Below are 24,581 nucleotides of genomic sequence, written 5' to 3' on the forward strand. Positions count from 1 at the left end.
ATGTGGAAGAACTTGTTGGAGACAAAGCTAAGAATAATTAGAGTAGCTCCACTGGTCTTTTTATTATTTCAAGACCAACAGTTCTCACTCTGGCAGCATAAATACTTACCTGTGTCTGTTTTCAAATATACAGACATAAGCCCCCAATCCTGGGGTGGGGTCTTTTGGGGTGGGTCCTACCATAGATATTGTGAATTTTTTTTTTTAAGATTTATTTATTTATTTATTTGACGAGAGAGAGAGAGAGAGAGAGAGAGAGAGAGAGATCAAAAGTAGGCAGAGAGGCAGGCAGAGAAAGAGGGGGGAAGCAGGCTCCCTGCTGAGCAGACAGCCCAATGCAGGGCTTGATCCCAGGACCCTGCAATCATGACTTGAGCTGAAGGCAGAGGCTTAACCCACTGAGCCACGCAGGCACCCCAGATACTGTTTGTGATTTTTAAGTCATCAGCTCATTCTACTGTGTAGGCAAGGTTGGGGTGATGACCAGTGTGAAAGGGAAGGCTTTCATTCTATGAAAAATGGCCTCTAAAACTGCTTTGAATTAAGTTTTATGAGTTTATAGGGTCATCTTTTATTTCCTTGTTTTGAAAAAGGCTTTTTTTTTTTTTTTTTTTTTAACTAGGCTGAATTAGAAAAACTTAAAGTTCATCTTGGACGTCAGTTAAGCATGCACTATGAATCCAAAACCAAAGGCACAGAGAAGATTGTTGCTGAAAATGACAGGCTCCGTAAAGAACTTAAGAAAGTATGACTTTCATTACTGATTAATAATTACTTTTTATGTTAACTAATATATCTTCAAAAAACTGAATGAAAAAGTTGAAGAGTGTGTCTGTTTAGAGTAGATGTTAAGAGATGTAGGAATTCTATTTTTATGGCTGCCATCCTTTCGCCATGAGGTACATTGAAAATAAAAAACAAGAGGCAATATAGTATAGAAGTTACACATCTGGGATTCAGATCCTAGCTCTGTTACTTAATGGCTGTGGAAATAAGAGCAAGCTACTGACCGCTCTCTATCCCTCAATTTCCTCATCAATTTGGGAGTAATAAATACATCTGTTTCACAGAGCTGCTGCAGGAGTTGAGTGAGTTAGTATTTGTGCACATGGCTCAGAACAATGACTGATATAAAGGAAGGAATATGTGAAATTGTTTTGTTAAACAGTAAAATTCCTTTCTATTTAAGTTGCAAAATATATTCCTTGCCCCACAAATAGGTGTTGTTACTTATATGGATGATCCAGTGAATAAACTGAAATTGAGATTTTTAAACTAGTTACAATAGTATCAGAATATACCTGTGAGTCCAGAGTATAGTGTGCTTTGAATGGATGTTTAATAGTGGAAATAGTTCGTGGTACTTACACATAGTTGATGCTCCTAGCTAGATCTCTCAAGTATGGGCAAAGCAAAACATCTTCAAAGTGTATTAAGACATAAACTATCCCATTATTTGTAAATACTACAAAGATGACAAATGTAAGGTAACCACTAGTGTCAAATACTTGCAATGTATTCTTCTAACCTTGCTTATATGACCTGTTGTTCTAATTATTATGATCATATTGCTATTTTAAAGAAAACATTAGATTTTTATTGGAATTTTAATCAGCCTTTACAGTGCCAGGTTAGTTTTGTTTCTAATTTGTAGTGGTAATTTTGAATATATTGCATCTATGAGAACAGTATTGTTATCCTGTACTAATTAGTCTTTAATGGTAGGAGACTGAAGCTGCAGAAAAATTACGGATAGCTAAGAATAATTTAGAGATATTAAATGAGAAGATGACAGTTCAACTAGAAGAGACTGGTAAGAGATTACAGTTGGCAGAGAGTAGAGGCCCACAGCTTGAAGGTGCTGACAGCAAGAGCTGGAAGTCAATCGTTGTCACAAGGTAAGAATAGTTTAAAACTTGCACAAAGTTTAATCAGTTCTAATGTTGTCATTGTTTTAAAAGAATATGACACTACTCTGATAAATTTAGTTCTTTCCTTGATGAACTGTTTGATTGTTTGCTTTAATATGATACTTTTTGCTGATGCTAGGACAGGAAAAGGGTTGTTGTTTTTGTTTTTGTTTTTTCCTTCATGTATTTAGTTTGGGTGGCAGTGCATAGGACAAAGCAGAGCTGGGGCTGGGCTCAGGGTGTCGCAGCTGGGTGGACATCAGGAAGCAGCTGGCATCGAAGAGCCGGGCGCAATGGGGCCAGCTTCTCCTGGGTGCTGCTTTTCTCCAGCTGTGATTCAACTTCTGTATTACATTCATTTTCTACCTCAAGCATAAGCCAGGAACAGTTTACCTGTCTTGTCACAACCTGTGGCATACTATATCTGGGCTCTACAGCAATTTCAGAGGTTTATATATATTTTTTAAGATTATTTGTTTTAGAGAGAGCAAGCACACATGAGTGGGAAGAGGGGCAGAGGAAGAGAGAATGCCAAGCAGACTCCCCGCTGAGCGGAGTCCGCCTTGCCTTGATGCCGGCCTTGATCTCGACCCCGAGATCATGACCCAAGCCAAAAAACAAGAGTCAGTTGCCCAACTGACCGAGCCACCCAGGCACCGATTTTGGAGTTCTCTTGTACGCAGCTTGTTCTTCGGACAGCCCTGACGGATGAATTTAATGGTAGCTTCAGTGTGTCACTGGCCTCTGCTTTCTGGCACTAGACTTTCTCCTGTCCTGTGAACCTTTCCTACAGGTGCAATTCCCACCTGTCACGTAAACTTTGTAGCTGTCAAAGTGTGTTAGAAACTCACTAGTAAACATTCCTCTGTTTATCGCCACTATCGTCATGGGTGGCTCATAATGACTCTTGAGTCATTAAAAGGCTTTGGTGCCATTCTCATTTCCAGTCCTAAGCAGCTGCTTCAAGGAGTATAGAAGTCAGAAACTAATAAGATCCTATCCATGTCTTCCCATTAAAATCATCCTGTATGAAACTGGGTTCTTTACATCTGCTGGCCTCATTTCTAAAGGCAAACTCATCTTTATCTTAGCATATTCACAGATTAATGTCTGTGCATCTCCAGTCTCCCCTTCGATGTCTACCTGTTTTTTAGAATGGGCTCGTTGAGGGGTGGATCAGTAGTCACCATCACTACCACCACTAGCATCATGAGGCTGTAGCAAGTCGCACATGGGTCTCCTGCCCTGGACGTGTTCGAGGAGGAAGGCTATGCAGGCAGATTAGAAGGTGGCCTAGGGGGCCAGGCTGTCCTAGAGAAGGGTCCTTGGTCCCTTTCCTAACACCATCCTGAGAGTACTCAGAGTCCACTGCTCCCCTCTCTAGCTCTCTCTTAACTCTGCAGGACAGCTAGTGTGAGGCTTAAATGAAATGATATGTGCTAATACCAGGGAAAAGGGGTCTCTCTTGTCTGCTTGGACCCCAGCAGAGGCTCTCAACCAGCAACTCTCAGTGGACTGCTTGATTGGTCTTTTATTTCCTTCTACAGTCACATGTAGGTTCAGAAGGGATTTTGAGTTACTTCAGATTTACTCTGCAGATAATTTACTCAGTTCATGCTACATGCGAGATTCTCTGCTTCATGTTAGGTGTACCTCTGAATGGCCTACTTAGCCTCATTCCCGTGGAGCCAGCTGGTTTCCATGGCTTTAGAAATACTGAAGTCTCACTGTGACCTTCAGTAAATTACATCTCTTCTGTGAGCTCAAGTGTTTTTTGTTTTGTTTTGTTTTCATCTGTGGAGGTGATCATCCCTATTCTTCTTTCTTGGCCTCAAGGCTCCCTAAATCTAAAAACAAAACAAAAAACTTGCTAAGATCTGCCACTGGCATTATATACCCATCTCATCAAAGTGGTTTAGAAATCTCTTTGGGACCCATGACACATTAGGTCTTCCTCATGCTGAAATCTTGACAGTTGCTCTGTTATTTACTCAACAAACTAAGAACATCTGTTTTTATCAGGCCAGATACAGACTGTTAAGACAGGCTGGGGATGCTGGAGCTATTTTATATGGGGTGATTGGAGAAGGCCCCTCTGATTGGGTGGGGCATTTGAGCAGAGAATTGAAGGAGTAAGCTTCTGATATGTCACCCCTTTGGTGGACAGTCTGTCAGATTAAGAACAATGCTTTCTAATCATAGTTTTGTTGCCAAAGCATTCTTTTTCTTTTCTCTGGGAAGTTTGCATATTATTTATTTATTTATTTATTTATTTATTTTAAGATTTTATTTATTTATCAGAGAGAGAGGGGGAGAGAGCAAGCACAGGCAGACAGAATGGCAGGCAGAGGCAGAGGGAGAAATTAAAGGATATGTGCTAATACCAGGGAAAAGGGGTCTCTCTTGTCTGCTTGGACCTTCGATGTCTACCTGAGCAAGGAGCCCGATGTGGGACTCGATCCCAGGACGCTGGGATCCTGACCTGAGCCGAAGGCAGCTGCTTAACCTACTGAGCCACCCAGGCGTCCCAAGTTTGCATATTATAAGCATTGTCTCCCTTTAAGGTGGAATGATTTGCTTATAAAATTTTGACCATGTTTTAAAAATTTCTTTTCCAGTCTGGGGTTTTGGGGGTTTTTTTTCAACTATTGGTCATTTCTTTAAAGGTTACAAATCTCTTCAGATTTTTATGTCATATGCGATTTTTTACCGGTGCTTTCGCACATTTTTTTTTTTAAGATTTTATTTATTTATTTATTTGACAGAGAGAAAGCGAGATCACAAGTAGGCAGAGAGGCAGGCAGAGAGAGAGGGGAAGCAGGCTCCCCACTGAGCAGAGAGCCTGATCTGGGGCTCAATCCCAGGACCCTGGGATCATGACCTGAGCCAAAGGCAGAGGCTTTAACCCACTGAGCCACACAGATGCCCCCACATTTTTTTCTTCTCCCAATAGTGTCCTTTTTTTGTTATGCTTTTGTGTGTGTATACATGATGTATATATGAAATACTTTAATTTGTGATCTTTAAATACATAAAAGTACCCAATAATACAGAATTTTATATTCTCATGGATGAATCACACTGTTTTTTGTTTGTTTTGTGACTGAAAAAGATATTAAATTTAAGCTTTTTGACAGTGGCAAATTCAGGCTCCATTCTTCTTTATAACCTTGGTAACACCTAAATCTTCTATTTTAATTAGCCTGTTAATTAGGGATACTTACCCCTTGTCACCTAATGCTACTTAAATATGTAGAAATGGACTAGATTTGATTAGAATTTGACTAGAGTTGACTAGAAGAAACAGTGTAAGATAGTCTGTTATTTTTAGTGCAATAATTTGAATTGGCTTTTAAATCAATGAGAGAAATTACTTTCCATGTTTATATTATGTTTTTCCCTTCACTTTTAGAATGTATGAAACCAAGCTGAAAGAACTGGAGACTGATATTGCCAAAAAAACCCAAAGCCTTACTGATCTTAAACAGCTTGTAAGACAAGCAACAGAGAGGGAACAGAAAGCTAAGAAATACACGGAAGACCTTGAGCAACAGGCAAGTAATTTCAAGCCACTCCTTAGCATTGTCTTATGTAAATAAAAGTGAACACTTGATAATAAACGGCCCATCAAAGTGAATGGTACCACCATTCAACCATTTGTTTAAGCCCAAACCTTTAGATTATCAATTCTTTTATCTTTCTTACCCTATTGTCTTTATTAAATCACTTCAGATCTATATTTCCGATATATATCCCAAATATGATGATGTTTCAGCACCTCCCACACCGTCTCAGCCTAGTCTAAGCTATTCTCTCACACCTGAACTGTTGCAGTGATTTCCTAACTGGTCTCCCTGCTTCCGCGCTTACCTTGTTTTACCTTCTTCCTATCCCTGAATGTATTCTCCACATAGCTGCTGAGTCACCCTTCTAAGCATTTAAAAAAAAAAAAAAAGAAAGAAATAGCACAGCAGCATCAGTGTTCCAGTGGTTCCTCATTACCCCAGAATAAAATTCTAAAGTACTTTTCATAACCTGTGAGGACCTACATGGTCTGGCATCTGGTTTCCTTTCTAGCCTCATCCTTAGACTTTCCCCTCATTCACAGTATTCTAATCACATCAATGTTCTTTCAGTCCTTTGAATAGGCCAAACTCATTCAAGCTTTAAGATCTTGGACTTATTTCCCTTGTCTAGAATACTTTCCACCCAAATATTCTCATAGCTCATTGCCTCACTGTGTCTCTGCTTAAACAGAGACTCCTCAGACCTTCCTTAACCCATACCACCTTCCATGACTCTCCAGCCTCTTACCCTGAGTTATTTTTCTTGATAGCCCTTCCTTTCATCTGGCACTGTTATTCCATCACAAGCTTACTATTTGTCTTTGTCTTATTGTCAAAGACAAATAACAGTAACACCCCTCCTCTAAATACATAAGGACCGTAGGAACATGCCGGGAGGGATTTTGCCATCACTATATTCCCTGTGCCTAGGACAATGCCTGCATGCGGCACTCAGTAATTATGGAATGAATAGTGAATAGAACATGACAGATATGTACTCATATTTTACATGCTTTTGAAAACCCAACTTATAATATGCTTTACTAAAAATATGCATCTTTATAAAACATATTTCCATGTCTGACTTTATCTTCTAACTTTTCATTGTGCCCAAAGATTGAGATTCTCAAACATGTTCCTGAAGGTGCTGAGACAGAGCAAAGCCTTCAGCGGGAACTTCAAGTTCTAAGGTACATTGTCTGTTTATAAGGCTATCTTTAAAAAAAAAAGAATTTAATATAACCAAGTTTGCTACATCTAGAGATTAGGATTTTTTAATCTTGTGGCCTAACAAGCTTATCAGTCTTATTTCATCCTTTTTATCCCAATTACTCTCTTACATAACAGATAATGAAAAATGGGTAAACAAGATCCTAATATAAGCCTCAAGCTTTTAACTTAAAACTTTCTGGTCAGGCTTTTAAGAAGCATGAAGAATTTTCATTCTCTGATCTTAGTTTGAGAATGGTAGCATTGTAACAGTGGGAGTAAATGAATAAATGTTTACCTTTATAGATTATCAGCAAGTTCTAAGCAATTTACAAAGTTCATAAGAAATAACCATATATTTTGTGAAGCAATGTCTGTTTTTTGTTGTTTTAACACATAATCGTTGTGTTCTAGATTAGCTAATAGTCAGCTGGAAAAAGAAAAAGCAGAATTAATCCATCAGTTAGAAGTTAACAAAGACCAAAGTGGAGCTGAAAGCACTGTATCTGGTAAAGTATTTTATTCTTCTAGCATGTTAGCTAACCTGTTTTTGAATTAGGGTTTGCCTTTTTTATTTATTCAGATGTCTGATGACTGTCTTCCTATATACTCAGATCCTTGATAGCATGTTTCCAGAGCTCTTTCCTTCATAAAACAGAGTTGTTTATAATAGCAGGTACTCAAGTATTTTTCTTTTTATGTTCATATGGGTGTTACATTTAATCATGATACAGGGCTAAGCAAAGAAAACTAGGTCTGTGGTTTCCAGTTTCTAAGTATAGGCCCTTTTAAGACCTCTGAACATTATCTTTTCAGATTCTATTTCATTTGAGAGAGAGAAAGAGAGCATGAGCAGGAGGAAGGGCAGAGAGAGAGAGAGAGAGAGTCTCCCTGCTCAGTGGGGAGCCTGTTGCAGGGGCACGATCCTAGGAATCTGGGATCATGACCTGAGCTAAAAAGTCCGATGCTTAACCGACTGAGCCATCCAGGTACCCCCATCCTCTTATTATTAACTTAAAAACTACATATAGTAAACTCGCCTACTCTCTTTTTCCCTTTTACAAAGTAAAACAGTCTAATCCTTCCCTTTCATTCAGAAGTGATTAATCACTCTATTGCTATGTGCATATGTATGCATATGTATACATATACATGAATTACATACACACACACATAATTAACAGCTGATGCTCATTATTTTCAGTCTGTATTTGTGAATTCAACCACTCACTAAAATTTATCTAAAACCCCAAAACCAGTACTCCTGGTGCTTTTGCAGATGCAACAGCAGTGAAAAATTTAAGTTCTGATTCACTTTTTTCCAGATGAGATCCAAAAAAGTGAGGCTTTCAGCCTCTCATACAGATGACCAGAGGATGTAAACAGGACGGGGCAGTGCAGCACAGGGCAAGAAGCTCTGGTTCTGAGGCCAGTTGGACTGGGTTTAAATCCCAACTTTGACATTTATGAGCGGGTCCTCGGGCGAGTCACTTGACACTACTGAACTTTGTTTTCTCTTTCATCAAAGGATAGAATCTACCAGGATGAGTTGTTGCCAGGATTTAAAATTACACTGTGTGTGGAGATATGAGTATGTGTATAGGTACATGTTTTCCCATGGTTCAGTATTCACAAATCCATTGTTCGTGTCGACTTTTGAGAACATCACTGTTAACAAGAATCATTTGTTATATATATCTGATAGTGTGATGGATATAACAAATTCTATTCCAAAGGACTGTATCAACTCATACTTGAACAATCTTTGATTATTTCATATACCTTTCTCAGTATCCTAGGATGTATTCTCGTTGCTACTTTGTATTAAAGCTATCATGTATGAGTTGTACCAGACACTATGCTAAGTGCTTTACAAGCATTTTATGGTATTCCCCCCCCACCACCACCCCAGCATTTTATAATTAACCATTAAAACACTGTTTGGTGGGTACTAATGTCTCCATTTTACCTATGATCTTCACCTTAAAGAGGTTAAGTAACTCGGTCACAACAGCTAGAAAGTGAGAGAGGCAGGATGAAACCTCAATCTCTGGAACTCCAAAGCCCCTTCCTGGTCCCTGCTTTTGACCACAGAAACTGCCTTACCTACCTCCTGGTGACTAAAACAGTCATGTAAATCTCTCAACAGTATCTCTTAGAGCAGCCAGCTCAGGGTACCAGACTAGCACATTCCCAAAGACCTGTTGATGCTGTTGATATTCGGCAAGTACTTTCTTCCTAAGTCTCAGTTTTCTGAGAGGGAATTTCAGAACCCTGTATTCCTCATCTATTTCAAGGAGACTAAGGATACCTATCAAAGACTGTTAAGGTTCAAAATCAAACCAGACTGTCTTGGCAGTTCTAAAGCACTATTTAAATAAAGTAACAAGACTGGCAAAATATTGAAAAAGCTGTATGAAATAGTCAAAGGTTGTTCAGTAGAATTGAATTGGTAGAATTCAATTGGTAGAAAGATTGGTAGAATCTTTTGAAACAGAATTTGCCATTTTGATCATGCAATCAGATACCATTAAGCTAACTTTCAGAAAGTGCAATACATAATAATCACTTTTACTGCACTATTTTGTTACTAATCTGTGTAACATATAGCATCCCTTTGATTAAGACAATCAACTCAACATAGCATTAGTGGTTAAGAACCGAATTTATAAAAAATCATTAGCACTTTCTACAAAGGTGAAGGGAAGTTTTGAAAAATACGATTTTGCTCTGCTTTCCAAAGAAAGATAGGTTCTGGTGACTATTCTCAAGGAAAAGGATGAGGAAAATATTTCTTGTCTCCAACTTCTAATTAGGGAACCATATCAAGGGAACCTTAATAGAATAGAAACCTTCTGGTCTCACTCATCACAATGTGTCTTGCTGCCTATTATTTTCTCAAACTTCAGCATTACTTCTAACTTTTACCTTTCAGTGGCTACAAAATATGACAGGACACATTATATGTTGCTTAATTTAAAGAAAATGTTTCTAGCAAAGATGACAATTAAATAAAAAAATCTCATTTATTCATTGATTCTCATAAAATTAGAGAGATGTTAACTCCAAAGGGGGGGTAGTTAGGGATCCAGTAAATTAAAGACTTTGTGCTGTGTGTAACTCAGGGTTGCCTGACCATAGTATTAGGATTTATTCGTCTTTGTTTTATCCACCCTGTCTGGCATGTATTTCACGTAGTAATTACACAGTAAAGGTGTACTGACCTACATGAACAGCCAGTACTGCTGGGGACCACGAACACTTAGCCAGCTATGGTTGTAGCCACTTACCTAACAGTCTATTTATTCTTTTGTTGTCCTTTTATTTTTCTCTGAAAATAATTTCTTCCATGTAAAAAATTAACCCGGTTCTATACTTCTGATACGCAGTACATGCCTTTTCTCTTGGTCTGCTATGGAATTACAATACCGGATAGAGGTAGGATTTCAGATAGAGGTAGTGTTTCAGCCATAAAATGCGTATTTTCTAGGCTCTAGTTTCTTAGTTTTCTACTTACTCTCTAAAATAAACCCTTTGTCAGAGTGGGGGAAAGCAGAATCTGATTATTGTAACTTTTTTGGCAGATCCTGATCAACTCAAGGAAAAGGTAAAGGATTTAGAGACACAGCTCAAAACTTCAGATTTAGAAAAGCAGCATCTGAAGGTAATTTTATCTAATTATCATATCATAAATGCTTTGTGTTAAAAGCAACTTCTATGAACACCAACCACCCTTGAGTTTTAAATATGTATCCTAAAAATTCCTGGGTATACATTTGACCTTGATACTAAAGAATTCATTATATTCATCTGTGCTAAAAATATTAAACAAGAGCTACAAAAATACTGAGACCAAACAAATAGGATTAAAGAGACGTTTATTTTTTGATTCTCAACAAATATGGCTCATTATTTTAATATAAGTTTTGGTTCATACTGGGAAAAGTGTCTTTTATTCCCTTTTTTTTTTTTTTTTAAAGATTTTATTTATTTATTTGACAGAGATCACAAGTAGACAGAGAGAGGAGGAAGCAGGCTCCCTGCTGAGCAGAGAGCCTGATGTGGGGCTCGATCCCACAACCCTGGGATCATGACCTGAGCCAAAGGCAGAGGCTTTAGCCCACTGAGCCACCCAGGCGCCCCCTTTTATTTCCTTTTGAAATTCTTTTCAGGAATAGCTCCCTTTATTAAAGAGAGATATCTGCCATGCTTTATCTCTTAAGGAATCTATAAACAGAATAAAAGAGCATAAGCTGAAGAATTAACTAGAATTAACTATTCTAAAGTCCAAATTGTCTCTTCACCAGATGTCTCTTCGCCAGGTAGAAGTCCTAGAGTTTCCCTAATTCTAAATATAAAAAATAAGTGTGTGTGAAGAAAACAAATGAACCCTAAACCAAAGAATCTTAACCAAAATAACCTATGTTGTGATTGGCCAAGTCTTTTTGATTGCCTCAATGAGAGTATCTGATATACTTTTGGAGAAAGATTAAATGCCATCTCCGTTTAAGAACTGATAAATTTTAGTCAAAAAGTAGGACATAACTTACGGGATAACCTAATTTGTTAGCGAACAAGTTAGTTATTTATGCTGTACAAGAAAACCTTATTTGCAAAATTCTAAAAACATACTTATGCCTATATAGTATATAAGTATATTAGATTATTCAGGTTACTTTGGATTTTGTGTTTGTAATTGAGTCTCTTTATTTCAAATCTAAAGAATGTATTATATTCCTACATACCTTTCAAAGATATTATGTTTCTATTAGGAGGAAATAAAAAAGCTGAAAAAAGAACTGGAAAACTTTGATCCTTCATTTTTTGAAGAAATTGAAGATCTCAAGTATAATTATAAAGAAGAAGTGAAGAAAAATATTCTGTTAGAAGAGAAGTTAAAAAAACTTTCTGAACAATGTGGAGTTGAGTTAACTAGTCCTATTGCTGATTCTGAACAGTTTGAAGATGAAGAGGAAAGTCCTGCTGATCTTCCCATTTATTAAACTACCCATACCTGTAATTTTATTTAACTATTTATAAGTCAAAACTCCATCTGGAAATCACACAGATCTCTGACCTACATGATTTCCTTCTTCATACCCTGTACCTTTATTAAATTGAAGTTTTAGTAAATAAAGTTATATGAAATTTTAAAGTATATTTTTGATGACTTTTAGCGTAAGGTAGGACTAGATAGAATAAGCTACGATGAATTTCTGTATACATAATATTTAAGTTTTTTAAAGAGTATAGGGGTGAACTTCAATAACTTTAACATTTAAAGTTGGGGTTTATAAATATAGTTATTTATATATGTGTTAAGACTCTAGTTTTATATATGTGTACATGTATATAAACAGGTATGAGGTTATAGCCATAAGTTTTGTTAAGTGTCAGAATAAATTCATCTTGAACTATTTAAAGTTGATGATCCAGAATTGTTGGTTTAATTGCTGCATTTAAGGTAAGGAGCTTATTACTACATTTTTAATGCAGTAGTGGCTTAAATTCATTTGCTGGTTCTAAATAAAATTTTGAATAGACCTTTGCAACTGAGAAATTCGTTTCTTCAAATGCTAGAAGATATACTCTCTATTAGACATGGAACCTTGAGATTTTTTTTACCTTCCATATATGGCCGAATTTTCAAGATTCAAAGATAACAATAAAGCTGGTTCTTAACTGCATTTCTAGTTTATATCAAGTATTATATCTTTCAGTCTACCAAATTTCTGATTATCTATTTTTGAAAAAAGACTAAACAAACACTTGGTATCAAAGCCATGGTCATACTTGTTCAGGTTCATGTTGATAATAACTGGTTTTGAATTCATGTAAGTCTCTGGAATTGGCCAGCATAAACCAAGATGATGGCGGTGAACCTGAAGAGAGAAAAAAGGTATCAGCTTTAGACTTTCTGACCCTCATTCACTTATAAATATGTATTTTGAATGCCTACCATCTGCCAAGCATTATTTAAGGCTCCACTTTATCTTACCCTTTTTCTTGTTTTCATAGCTGTTCTCCTCCTGACATATTACATATTTACTTGTTATTGTCTATCTTCCCCATTAGAATGTGAGCTTCATGAAGGCAGAGACATTGTTTTGTTGACTGTATTTCCAGCACCTGGAAACATGCCAGGAACATATTCAGGGGCTCCATAAAAATTTAATGTAGAGTCTGTTGCTGAGTACAGAAGCTAGCCAATTAAAAAATATGAGTGGGAGGCATTCTAAATATCACGTTGACAGAATGGTGCTTTTTGATGGTTAGAACCTATACAGTGTGGGTATATTTGGCACATAGGGTATATAGTGAAGCAAGGGTCAGATCATGAGTATTCTTAAAGTCACTAAGCACTTTTATGCAACAAAGTAACATTTTAACTTACTATGAAGAATGGACAGAATAAGGATAAGACTGAAAGAGAACATTTAGGAGGGTGATAAACAGGTCAAGCATGAATCTTGGCTACAATTAAAATGAAAATTAACTGCCAGCTGGTTTGGAAGAAGTATAGATTCAACAGATCAGAATCCTTAAATAATTTTATCTATGAAGTAATGGAGAGAGGAGTTAAAAATGGCATCTCTGTTTTTGAACTGTTGGGAGTCAGGGGGTTGATAAGACTTAAGGTCCAGTTCTGAACATCACTAATTTCAGAAACCTGTGAGAAATCAAATAGTCCAAGTGACAGGGCACAAAGTCTAAAAATTCATTTGGTAAATATTAACTGCTACCTTGGCACTTTTAACTCAAATTCTATAGTCAGGTAAGTTTGGGGAATGCTGGGTTAAAATAAGCTGGTACAGATTATCTCAGAGGGCATTCATTTGCAACATTAATTTCCAAGAAGGGAGTCTGTAATATGCAGAGCTTTCCAAACATTTTCATCAGTTTAATTCTGAAGTACATTTGGAAAATCAGTGCCCCAGAGAATGAATACACATTGGGAAACACTATTATATAAAGAATGGTGGCCTGTAAGATGAGGAAATTAAATTTCTTCACGACACATCAGAATTTCTGCAATCTATAGAGAATATTCTGGTGCCACCTCTACCTCCTTTTAGGAAGACAATATGATACCACAAGCTATTTTCTGTCATTACCTTGATTAAACAGCCATCGTTGCAATGCCACACTATTCCTTCAATTTTACCCTCTCTGCAACCTTCAAACCAGGATAATAGGTCATTGTGCTTCAAGGAAGGTAGATTTCTGATCTGAAATGCCCCATGTGGTATAAGAAGATGTAATGGATGCTTCTTGCTTCCTAACCCTAAATGTTAAAAATTTCCATTAGCCATACAAAAGTTCCAAAAACCGAGAAAATTTACTTAAAAAAAAAAAAAGCCTTTGAAGACATTTATCAATTAACTTACCAAAAAACTTAGCTGGTTTCCTAAGTGGTGATGTCATTCAAAACTGCCACCTTAACCCATTAAATATAAATTTCACCTTCATATAATGTATACCAAGGGTCAGCAAACTATAACCTGTGGGCTAAATCCAACCAGATGCCTGTTTTTGTAGTTTCAATGGAACACAGCTATACCCATTCTTTTAAGTACTGCTTACAGCCTACAAAACCTAAATATTTACTTCTGGACTTGTACAGTGAAAGTTTGCCAACCCCTGATCTATACCACTAGCCCAGTTCAACTATCATTCACAGTGTTTGCCAAACAGCCACTCTGTACCTCTGATAACTTGTATAATTACTATCTTCTTTCCAACTGCCAATCAGTCTGCTTCTGATCCCTATATAGGACTTGCTATTGCAGCTTTAATGTCCTTGGGTCTGTCTCCATTTCCTATCAACAGTGTTTTCCACAGTGTCCTCTGGACTTGTACTCAGTTCACTGTAGTACAGATTCTGATACTCGATTCATGGTCAATTCTCTACTTAATTTACTCTTAGCTGTTAATGCTAAACTAAATACCTAGCCATGAAAAAAACAGGATTTTCATTCAACTCATTTCACCTAAATTTTAATAAGCAACAAAAAGTTACACATGAATATTTCCCTTTCATACACAGTTTTATAGTGTTATTATGTGAAAGAATGAGAGGCTAAAATCAACTTTTTTGGATTAATAAAATGGTTTGAGTCCCGCATAAATTTCTCCATGGACATAAATAGCAATGGTTATAATTCTAGGAAGCTGTTTAACTCAAATTAGTCATTTCTTTAGTGTATGTGTTTTAAGCTAAGCCTAGGAAGTTCTCTTTATAAATGACAGTTACTATAACTGAGCAGGAAAAAGGCTTCACTCACCATACGGGTTTCCATTAATATTTGTTCCTATAAGCTCTAGTGTTTGTTCGAGGAGATCTGAGAGTGGCACTGCACTAATTTCCAGAAGCCCAGGATCATCAGGATGATGCTTCAGTACCAGGGCAACTTCGAATTCATAATTAACTACAGAGGAATGCCAGCAATACTGCTTGTTGTTTTTCTCCACTGGTACCCAACCTACATGTAAAGGAAAAACTGTCAGGACACTGCTTTTCTTTGGATTGAGACTTGAAGCAATTTTAATTTTGTTATAGATTTTCCATGTTTTCTGGATGTTAATCACACAGATAACTTTTTTTTTAATCAGTGGAAGCATTAGCAGTTTTACTTTTTTAATCCTAATCATTCTTTTAATCATAAGGTTATTTTTACTTTTTACTCTACTGAGGAATCATTCACTACAGAATATTCAGTATTCCTTTCTAGAAAATTTTCAGTAAGAACCAAATGCCATTCTAAAACACAGCACTAAGACTTTTTTTTCTTTTTTCTTTAAAGGTTTCTCTCTACCATCTCTCCAGTTTCAGGGACAATAGACCTATGCAGTAAGTGTTCTACAATTTATTGTACTGTTGCAATATCTGCTGAACAATGTATTAATTCCACATGTACTGAAGGTTATTGCTATTCCTCTCCTAACTTATGTTACCAGAAAGGCTCCCTCATGTGAACAATTCTTTATCAACAAACAAAAACTAGGACACATATGCCATTGTGACCATCTTTGGTCACATCTCTGACCTTCAGTACTCACTCAGGTAACTGTAAGAACCTCCTTTCTAGTCCATTAGTCTCCAGGGAAACCCACCACACTTTTATCATAATCTTGCTTCAAAATTTTAAATTTAATTCTGCTGTACACCTGCTTAATCATCATCTTCAGGATGAACTTAAAACTCCTCTAAATGGAATATAAACTCCTTCAAGATCTGAGCCCATTCCACCTCTCCAGCATCAAGTTTTATTAATGTCCTCCAATGTCATATACCCTAAACATTCCAGCCACAGAGAAATGTCACATAAAATTCCCACAACTCCATTTTGCTCCTCTTCAGGCAAGTTTGCCTAAGCTGACCTTTCCTCTTCCTTGCCAGCTAACTTCCTGGCTCTTATGCTTCGGTACAGATGTCCTCTCTGCTTAGAAGCTTCCTCTAACTACCACAGGCTGACAAGCATTCTTCCTCTTTTCTCTGACTATACCCTTTGTATACTTTCCTTTTAGTTCTTTCATAAATCATACCAATATTGATGGATTTCCCCTAGTGTCTAAAAGATCATGGGGGATAAGATTCTAATCTTCATTTTGTATTACTAGAACCTAAGACTACTCGGCATATTATAGGTACTCAAGATACACACCTGCTGAACTGAACCTTATTTTGGGGTATCTTTCTACTCAGCACACTTCTGCAAAAATCTCCCCATTCCCAGAAAAACTACTTATGCATTTTAGAAAAGTTTTCATGATACCAGGAATGTGTCCATTTTCATCAGGCATCGGATTCCCGTTTAATTGTTCTATTTCTTTCGCTGGTATCCAGCACTCTGGAACAGGTTTGAAGTCCTCCTCAACATTCCAAAAAAATTCTAAAAGAGTTAAGTAATTTTAAATGTGGTGATACTTTAAAAAATAGAGAAGATGAACAAATTCAAAGTGGGAAGTGCTAATAAACCCCATAATATCAGGTCTTACATAATCATTCTGCATTATCACCATGATGTAACTGCACTTCTCAGGGTTAGGGCACTAGCACTTTAAATTTTCAATTTGGGGGAGCCTACGTGGTTCCTTCAGTTAAGCATCTCCCTTTGGCTCAGGTCATGATCACAGGGTCCTAGGATTGAACCCCACATCAGGTGCTCTGCTCAGTGAGGAGCCTGCTTCTCATTTTCCCTGGCATGCTGCCCCCCTGCTTGTGCTCAACACTTTCTCTGTCCAATAAATAAATAAAATCTTTAAAAACTATTTTCAATTCTGAATCCACCACTCTGTAAACAGTGGATAAAAGTCTAAGGTAGCCAATGTTCTAATATGTGTAGATTTATGATGAATTTTTAATGCACTATAAACATAAACCTATAAATACATATATGAATGAGTGGATACAGTGATTAATGTATATATCTGCTTATATTAGAAGAATTTTAATGTTTAATTAAACATATTGATAATCCTTTGACATTTTTGTGCCTGATTTATAAAATTACATATTTGTCTCTTAGGCAATAAAACCAAAATGTGTTGCTCAATACGGTATATATGTAGTGATTTGTACATTTTAATAAAATCAACATACTCTAATGAGTTACAAAAATGTTGGGAAAATGATTCAAAATCTTTTTCAAGAATATTCTTTTACATACAAAGATACTCAATTATAATTTTCTTCCTTCCCCTAAGTACTTAAATTGTAAGAAGGATATAACGTATAAAAATACCACCAGAGCAAGAAATAAGCCAAAAATTGCAGGTTATTTAAATCATAAAAAGCTAAAAAGAAAAAAAAAAGAAGCCCACTAACCTTTTGAGTTTTGTTTTGAATGTAGAAAATTTTTAAATCTCTTCTCAGCTAATTTGTTAGGTTTTCTATCTAGCCGAGCCCAAAGGTATGGCTGACCTAAAATAATAATAATAGTAGGGAAAAGAAAAGTTTAAGAAGCAAACAATGACACTTATCTTGAAAGACATTTCAGTATAAAGTTTTTTCAATAAATAACAGGGTCATCTTCCCCAAAAGCACCAACCCTGTAAGACACATTCTAACAGATGCATCTTGCCCAGCCATACCTGATACTCTAAGACCCAAGTCTTTGGTTCAATAATGCTGAGGATGAGATTAAAAAGTAATATGTGACCCTTTCATAAGGACATTCCACAGCCAGATTTTATCAGCAACGAGCATTTGTGAGAAACTGAAACCTCTGTACTAAATGGAAACGTACCCAGATAATTGTAGTCACACTTTTCCGGAAACATGATGGTATGCTGTAAGGGTTAGTTCCCAAAAATGTGGAATTAGACTGAGCTATTTTGCATGGCTCTGATCCCCGGTCAAGTATTATTAGTGATGATCTGTAATCGTGGATCTGCGAAGTCTCAGGGCAGTGTGTCCACATTCTTTATTGATGACACTGAGACTAATGAGTCTTATACCTGGTCTCAGTGAGACTCTCGGCGGACTCTGCTGTTGGGACTGGTTAGTTAGCAGGAAGAGATCTCCATGACCCGCAGAATATAAAAATTCCCAGCTGACACTCCATTTTGGATTCTGTTTCCAAGGTGTTCCCTGCATACACCAGTGGTTCTTGATTTGACAAAGTACGTCCTGTCAGAACCTTGGGGGCTAGGAGGAGTGGAGAGGGGTAAGGCGGGTAACAACAGGCGCTTTCACCCGGACTCCCAGACCCTTTGCTGCAATGTACACCCTTACATTTAATGCCCTTGCTAATACTGTGTATCCTTTACCTGTAATAAACTGCGGATTCGCAAGCACTGCCATTCTGAACCCTATAAAATTTTCTTCAGCAATCTAGTCATGTTTATCTGCCACCATTATACATGATCACATAATGATGCACATTTAAGCTGCTTAATATAAACATGAAAGCCTGAAAAATCTTTTAGTTTCTTCAAATATATTAATTTTTAAATTATTGGTTATAGTTTGGTTCAGACATTCTGTATTACTTATTAGCTATCCCAATAAATATTATGAAGAACCAGATTAAAAGTATATTCCATTATTTCTGGTTGAATGGACCTTTTGTTCTTTTTACTAGTAAGTACAAAAATTCATTTCACTTATACCCATTAAAATGGCTACTACCAAACAGAATTACAAGTGTTGGTGAGGGTGTGGAAAAACTGGAACCCTTGTGCACTGTTGGGAATGTAAATCGTGCAGCTGCTGTGGAGAAACAGTATGACAGTTCCTCAAAAAATTAAAAATAAAATTACGGTATGATCGAACAATATAGATCTTCTGGATATAGACCCAAAAGAACTGAAAGCAGGGCCTCAAGAAGGTATTTGTTCATCATGCTCATAGCAGCATTGTTTACAACAGCCAAAAGGTAGAAGTTGTCCAAGTACACACTGATGGATGAATGGTTTGGACAAAAAACTATGTGATACGGACATAAAATTATGTGGTGTATACAACAAACAAAATGAGTCTATACACACAATGAACTGTTACTCATGAAAAGGAAGGGAACCGTGTAGGTACTCCAACAAGAACACTGAGGACACTATACTAAATGAAATAAGCTTGCCATAAAAAGACAAACACTGTTTGACTCCACATATATGAGGTATCTAGAATAGCCGAACCTGTCACAGAGACAAAGTAGAATATGATTGTCAAGGACTGTCAAGGGAATGGTGAATTATTTAATGGGTACTGAGTTCCAATTTCGCAAGACGAAGTGGTGATAGGAGACGGATGGTGGTGACTGGAGCACAACAATAAACACTTAAAAATGGTTACGATGGTAAATTACGTTAAGTGTATGTTAAACACAATTCATACTGGAAAAAATGCATTTCAGAAGAGATTTCGTGGTACCAGGAATATGTCTAATTTGCATTTATTTAACTGTTCTGTTTCTCTTGCTGGAATTAAGAGGTAAAAGGAAATCATAAAGATTATTTCTCTCTTTTTGATGCATTTGTTTTCCTTAACTGACAATTTCTGTTTTAGTTTCTAACTCTTAAAGTTCATTAGATTGAAATAAACTAGAGATGCTGCCAACAGTAATGAAAACTATGGAGTCAGCACCAGAATCAGTGAAATCAGAGCAAATTTTAGGATCAAACATAGGTTCTATTACCAGGTTAGTCATTCATTAATTAGCTGGTCTTGAACAAATTAAGTGCTCTGAGGCTCTATCTCTGCAATAGAGAGGCTTACTGTGCAAATTAGAGATGACGTGTATAAAACATTTATCCTATCACCTACCTTTAATGAGTATTAAGTAAATGTTAATTATCTTCCCTTCCTCCCCCCACCAGAGAGATACACTGATGTAATAAATAAGTATAACAACTGGGACTTTATCATTTTGCTCTTATATTTAGACTGCCTAGGGCTTATGAGGATAAATGCCCTACTTCAGATATATATAGTTTGTAAAGTGATCAAATAATATTTGTAGTACAGTTTTACCTTTGTAAGTAGTAATATAACAACATGTTCCATCCACTTTTTCTGTTGGAATTGCACTGTATATATCTGCATCTAATGCCTTGTGACTTAGAGTTTCAGTTGCCAAAACTTTAAATGACTTAAAAAAGAGAGAAAGAAAATCGGTTTCAGATAAACAGCCTCTATGCCTTCACCCATACTCTCACCTGGAATGTTCTCAATTTCACTATTTCTAAAGTACAATTTCCCGCTTACCCTTCACAATTAAAAAATATTTCTTCCATCAAGTTCTCATGAGTTACCCCCCTCCCTTCTATGCTATCACAGCAACACCTGTTCTCCCACATTCATTTTTATTCTGTTTCTTTATCCACCATGAGCTGACAACAGGAACCATGTCCTATGCAGCCCTGTCTCCGTATCACTGTGTGTTCAAGCATTTACTTGATAATCACTTGCTAAATGCCTTCCATGGGTTAATTCTCATCTCTGACCCTAGAAAATATAGAGATTAACAAAAAAGTACCTGTCTTTGGTGGAACTTTCATTTTAATGAGCAAGACAACGGGAGCAAAATAATACATACATACAATGTTAAATGTAATAAATGTTAAGGAGAAAAACAAATGGGGAGTCTCTGAGCTTTCACAGTAGTAAACTCATGACTTATGGTTCTTCTGCTGTTAGGAAGAGAAGCCAAGACCATCAAGAATGGAGAAGAGTTTCTACAATTCCTACCAATGTTTTATCCGTAATTTATTTTTATTTCTGAGGAAGACTTATGCCACCATTTTATAGTGTGAATTATCTGAAGTAACACTCATCCCAAATAATGTGAAAAACACTGCACAATACCGGTGTGTACAGGTTTTAAAATTAATACATGGAAGTACTGTTTCTGTTTCTGAGTCAGGGAGACTTGGGAAATTAGCACCATTCTGTTACTGATTCGGTACTTTTTCTTTTCTTTCTTTCTTTTTTTTTTTAAGATTTTCTTTATTTATTTGACAGAGAGAGATCACAAGTAGGCAGAGAGGCAGGCAGAGAGGGGGGGAAGCAGGCTCCTTGCTGAGCAGACACCCTCGATGTGGGGCTCGATCCCAGGACCCTGGGATCATGACCCAGGCCAAAGGCAGAAGCTTTGACCCACTGAGCCACCCTGGTGCCCCTGATTCAGTACTTTGACGATAAAATAATGACGGGGATTCATCACTAACTTTGGCAATTAGTATCAGAGGGTATCAGTTTAACCCGTGGTGGTACAGCAACAAAGTCTTGGCCTAGTATCAGTGCTGCTGTGGATTCCAATTTACCAGAAATCCTAGGGAGACTACTCTGCCCATGGAGGGTTTTTTGTTTTTTTAGTTTTGTGTTTATTTGAGAGAGTGATAGAGAGCATGAGAGTGGGGTGAGGGGCATAAGGAGAAACAGACACCCCACATAGCAGGCAGCCAGATAGCTTGATCCCAGGACTCTGGGATGATCTGAATGGAAGACAGACACTTAAGCAACTGAGCCACCCTAGACACTCCCCAGCCCCACCACCCACTGCCCGATAGAGCTCTTGATGAGCTCCAAATATTCCCTCTATAAGAATTAACTTTCTACCAATGTACCACGCTCTGCTATCAACATGTTTAAAAGACACTGTAAGAGATCAAGGGGTACACAAAGTTCTCCTCATTAAAGACTACGACTGGAAAAACGAGGCATGTGTGTTTAAAATAACAGTGAATATCAACGGAACGGTCCTCCAATTTCCGGGCAGAGGAGATCACTGGGATAACTAAGATCATCAAAGTTTCATAGCGTAAGTCTGATTTGAAAAAATTAAAAATTGTGGAAGTAATCCAAGCACAGTTGGAAAGCCTAAGCAAAAATAAAGACAGGGCCATGCCTAGTATGTTCGCAGGATGAAACAGATTTCGCTTTGAGCAGGCAACTCTTGTCACACACATAGCATTTTCTGCTGCACTGAGCCCAGGCCCTCCATGGTGGGTCCAACAGGCACTTTAAGAATAGACTGGGCCTGGTTAATGGGAAGCCTTGACTTAGTTAAGGATTTGAATACTGTGGTATAAATAATAGTGTAAGCAAATCTTCACTGCAGAGGGACCTGAGCAGGGGCTTATTTTTCCTGGTGGGAGGTACTTTTACAAACTATCCACTCTCACCAACACACAAAGTTGAGAATCACAACTAAAATGATCCACTATTTGGGGTATCGGTATTTCTTATTAGGTTTCTTACAGCTAAAAAAAAAAAAAACTAAAGAAACAAACAAACAAAAAAACCCCAAAAACAAAACAAAACAAAAAACCACTACGTGGCAACTACTGCTATAGACACGTAGTAGTAACTGTGGGGTTTAGACCAGGAAAGAACATGATGATGATCATTCTGGGAGGCAGGAAAGAACAATCAGGCAGTGCAGTAAGCAGCACATAAATACTGAGAACTATAACTGCGTGGTACTAGAAATGTTATGTTATAAAGTAAAAAGTATCAAGGTGAGGGGAGCCTGGGTGGCTCAGTCCATTGATCCACTCTAGGTTTCAGCTCAGGTCATGATCTCATGGGTGCTGGCTTCCAGCCCAAAGACCGGCTCCAGCTCAGTGAGGAGTCTGCTTGAAGATTCTCTCCCTCTGCCTCTGCCCCTGCCCCTGCCCCTGCCTGTGCTCTCTAAAATAAATAAATAAATAAATAAAAATTTTTAAAGAAGTAAATAAAGTAAAAAGGCCAAGGTAAATGGAAAATTGGCATGAAAGTACTGCACGGTTCATTCTTTAATTCAACAAATAATAACCAGAACCTACTTGCACGTCAGGTCCTAGAAACTGGGACTAGATGTAACAGGGGAGTCTCCACCTTAAAGGTCTTCTAGTCTAGAAAACAAGGCCGCCTCCAACGCAAATGACGTAAGGAGGGTGGGGGGCCTATGCCAGACGCACAGGAGGAATTTTGAATGATGGGCTGGAAGCACCGAGTACCTGGGGATTCTGCTCTCAAGGACTCTGCTACACCTGAGAGAATTACCCTGACACAGGTTACTAATCATTCACCAGTACTCACCAAAGTCCCTCTATGACTAACCCCCGGTGCTGAGAGAAACACCAGAGGTGGGGACACCAAAGTCAGTATCAAACAGGTAACTACTGGCAACAATCCAGGAGGTGAGATCTCCAGCGATCTAATTAGGGCAGTGGTCAACACCACCCGTGCCCTGCTGAGAACTGTTAAAAGCCAAGTTTTTCTAAAATCTGCACTTTGGTCGCACACTCCTGAAAAGCAGTAAAGTTTGCATTGCGCTGATTATGTGAATACTTAAGGGGGGGGGTCTTCCCCCCAAAAACATGGTAGCAAAAGGACTATTACTTAAGATGTGGGTTTTCATTTCCGTGCGACGGCAAGTTTGAATCGCCTTATCAGAAAAATTCTCTCAACGATTCCCACCCTTGCAACTAAAGACGTACAAGAACCTGGAGCTCAGGGAGCAAGCGCCCCCTACCCCAGACCTCCCCAGCGAAACCTGCAAAAAGCTCCCGGCCTGCAGGGCGCTCTATCGACCCCGAAGTCCTGCGTGGCTGCTCCCCGGACCCCGCACTCCTCGGTACCTGATGCTCCCTTTTGGTGGAGGGCTCCTCTTTCACCTCCGTCACAAACACACACGGCATTTTCCGCTGCACCGAACCTAGGCGCCTCATGGTGGGCCCAACAAGCAGTGCGAACGCAGAGCACGCTTCCTAAACAGCGTCCGGCCAGGAAAGCGTCCCCAACAGTCACACTCACGCTCAAACCACGAATACTGCCGGCTTAAGAAAGGTGGCCGCGCGCACACGGCCCCCACACCGAGCGTGGGGCGGGGGCGCATGCGCAGAAGCGGCCTCGTGCCGCGGCGCCTTCTGGGAGTTGTAGTTTGCGCGCCGAGGAGGTGCCGTTTACACTCCCGCGAGCGTTAGTCCGGGGTGTGATGACTGTGAAACGAGAGATCCGTTTCTGGGTTGTGTGTGTTTAACCATCCTTAGTAACCGATGATATTTATGAAAATTAAAGAATAGCAAGTTATAAGTAATGAATTATTTCAGGTGGCGACTTAACACCTCCCTGGTGAAAAGGAATTGCCTGTTCTCGTTAATAAATTCCTGTAGAAGTTTAGAAATATTCAGAGACCTCTCAAAACCTGACGGAAACGGATTTCCCAGGAAGAGCGCTAGAAAACGCTACCATTAAAACACCTGGGACACCCCTCCCTCCCACACACACACACACACACACACACACACACACACAGTAGTAATGCCGTCTGGACTGCACCTCATTGCGCCGCACAACATAGTCGAAACTGGTTCTAATGTCCTTTCCTAAGTGCAAAATTTAGCCTTAGACTAATCCAAAATCGGATTTCGATCTTAATTTTTTTCACAGGAATCTCATTTATCGTAA

At 38.1% G+C, this 24,581-nt stretch overlaps 2 protein-coding genes across 8 annotated transcripts in view; one reads left to right on the forward strand and one right to left on the reverse strand.

The window, feature by feature from the left end:
* CEP290 (centrosomal protein 290) overlaps nt 1-12,123 on the forward strand; it is a 96,676-nt gene extending 84,553 nt beyond the window's left edge. For 5 of the 6 annotated variants that reach the window (XM_032346819.1, XM_032346820.1, XM_032346818.1 and 2 more), the window contains 7 exons: nt 623-745; nt 1,726-1,898; nt 5,323-5,464; nt 6,593-6,666; nt 7,100-7,194; nt 10,270-10,349; nt 11,458-12,123. In XM_032346819.1, the coding sequence (XP_032202710.1) occupies nt 623-745; nt 1,726-1,898; nt 5,323-5,464; nt 6,593-6,666; nt 7,100-7,194; nt 10,270-10,349; nt 11,458-11,688 (918 nt within the window). In that variant the 3' untranslated portion in view covers nt 11,689-12,123. The remainder of the gene's footprint in view (nt 1-622; nt 746-1,725; nt 1,899-5,322; nt 5,465-6,592; nt 6,667-7,099; nt 7,195-10,269; nt 10,350-11,457) is intronic. The other variant, XM_032346821.1, reaches the window with a different exon arrangement.
* Nucleotides 12,124-12,315: 192 nt separating this feature from the next.
* C6H12orf29 (chromosome 6 C12orf29 homolog) lies at nt 12,316-24,017 on the reverse strand. 2 transcript variants are annotated; one of them, XM_032346829.1, is made up of 8 exons: nt 23,753-24,017; nt 20,160-20,277; nt 17,514-17,609; nt 16,462-16,578; nt 14,971-15,168; nt 13,801-13,970; nt 12,684-12,814; nt 12,471-12,567 (listed from the first exon to the last, which is right to left on the reverse strand). In XM_032346829.1, the coding sequence occupies exons 1-7, from the start codon at nt 23,840-23,842 to the stop codon at nt 12,731-12,733; spliced, it is 873 nt and encodes a 290-aa protein (XP_032202720.1). In that variant the 5' UTR covers nt 23,843-24,017; the 3' UTR covers nt 12,471-12,567; nt 12,684-12,730. The 2 variants fall into 2 exon arrangements, with proteins under 2 accessions (XP_032202718.1, XP_032202720.1); XM_032346827.1 differs by lacking the exon at nt 12,684-12,814 and having other exon boundaries at nt 12,316-12,567.
* Nucleotides 24,018-24,581: the final 564 nt, after the last annotated feature.

Source organism: Mustela erminea, chromosome 6 (genome assembly GCF_009829155.1).
Source record: "Mustela erminea isolate mMusErm1 chromosome 6, mMusErm1.Pri, whole genome shotgun sequence".
Classification (NCBI taxonomy): domain Eukaryota; kingdom Metazoa; phylum Chordata; class Mammalia; order Carnivora; family Mustelidae; genus Mustela; species Mustela erminea.

Bases quoted from the DNA above. Each gene is read 5' to 3' on its own strand.
- C6H12orf29 (XM_032346827.1), bottom strand. From the start codon at position 23,842: ATGAGGCGCCTAGGTTCGGTGCAGCGGAAAATGCCGTGTGTGTTTGTG. The intron at 20,278-23,752 runs GTACCGAGGAGT...CTCTTTTTTAAG, and splicing joins CCACCAAAAGGGAGCATCAG to TCATTTAAAGTTTTGGCAAC. The intron at 12,568-13,800 runs GTAATGACAGAA...TTCTCTCTTCAG, and splicing joins ACGATGGCTGTTTAATCAAG to GTTCACCGCCATCATCTTGG.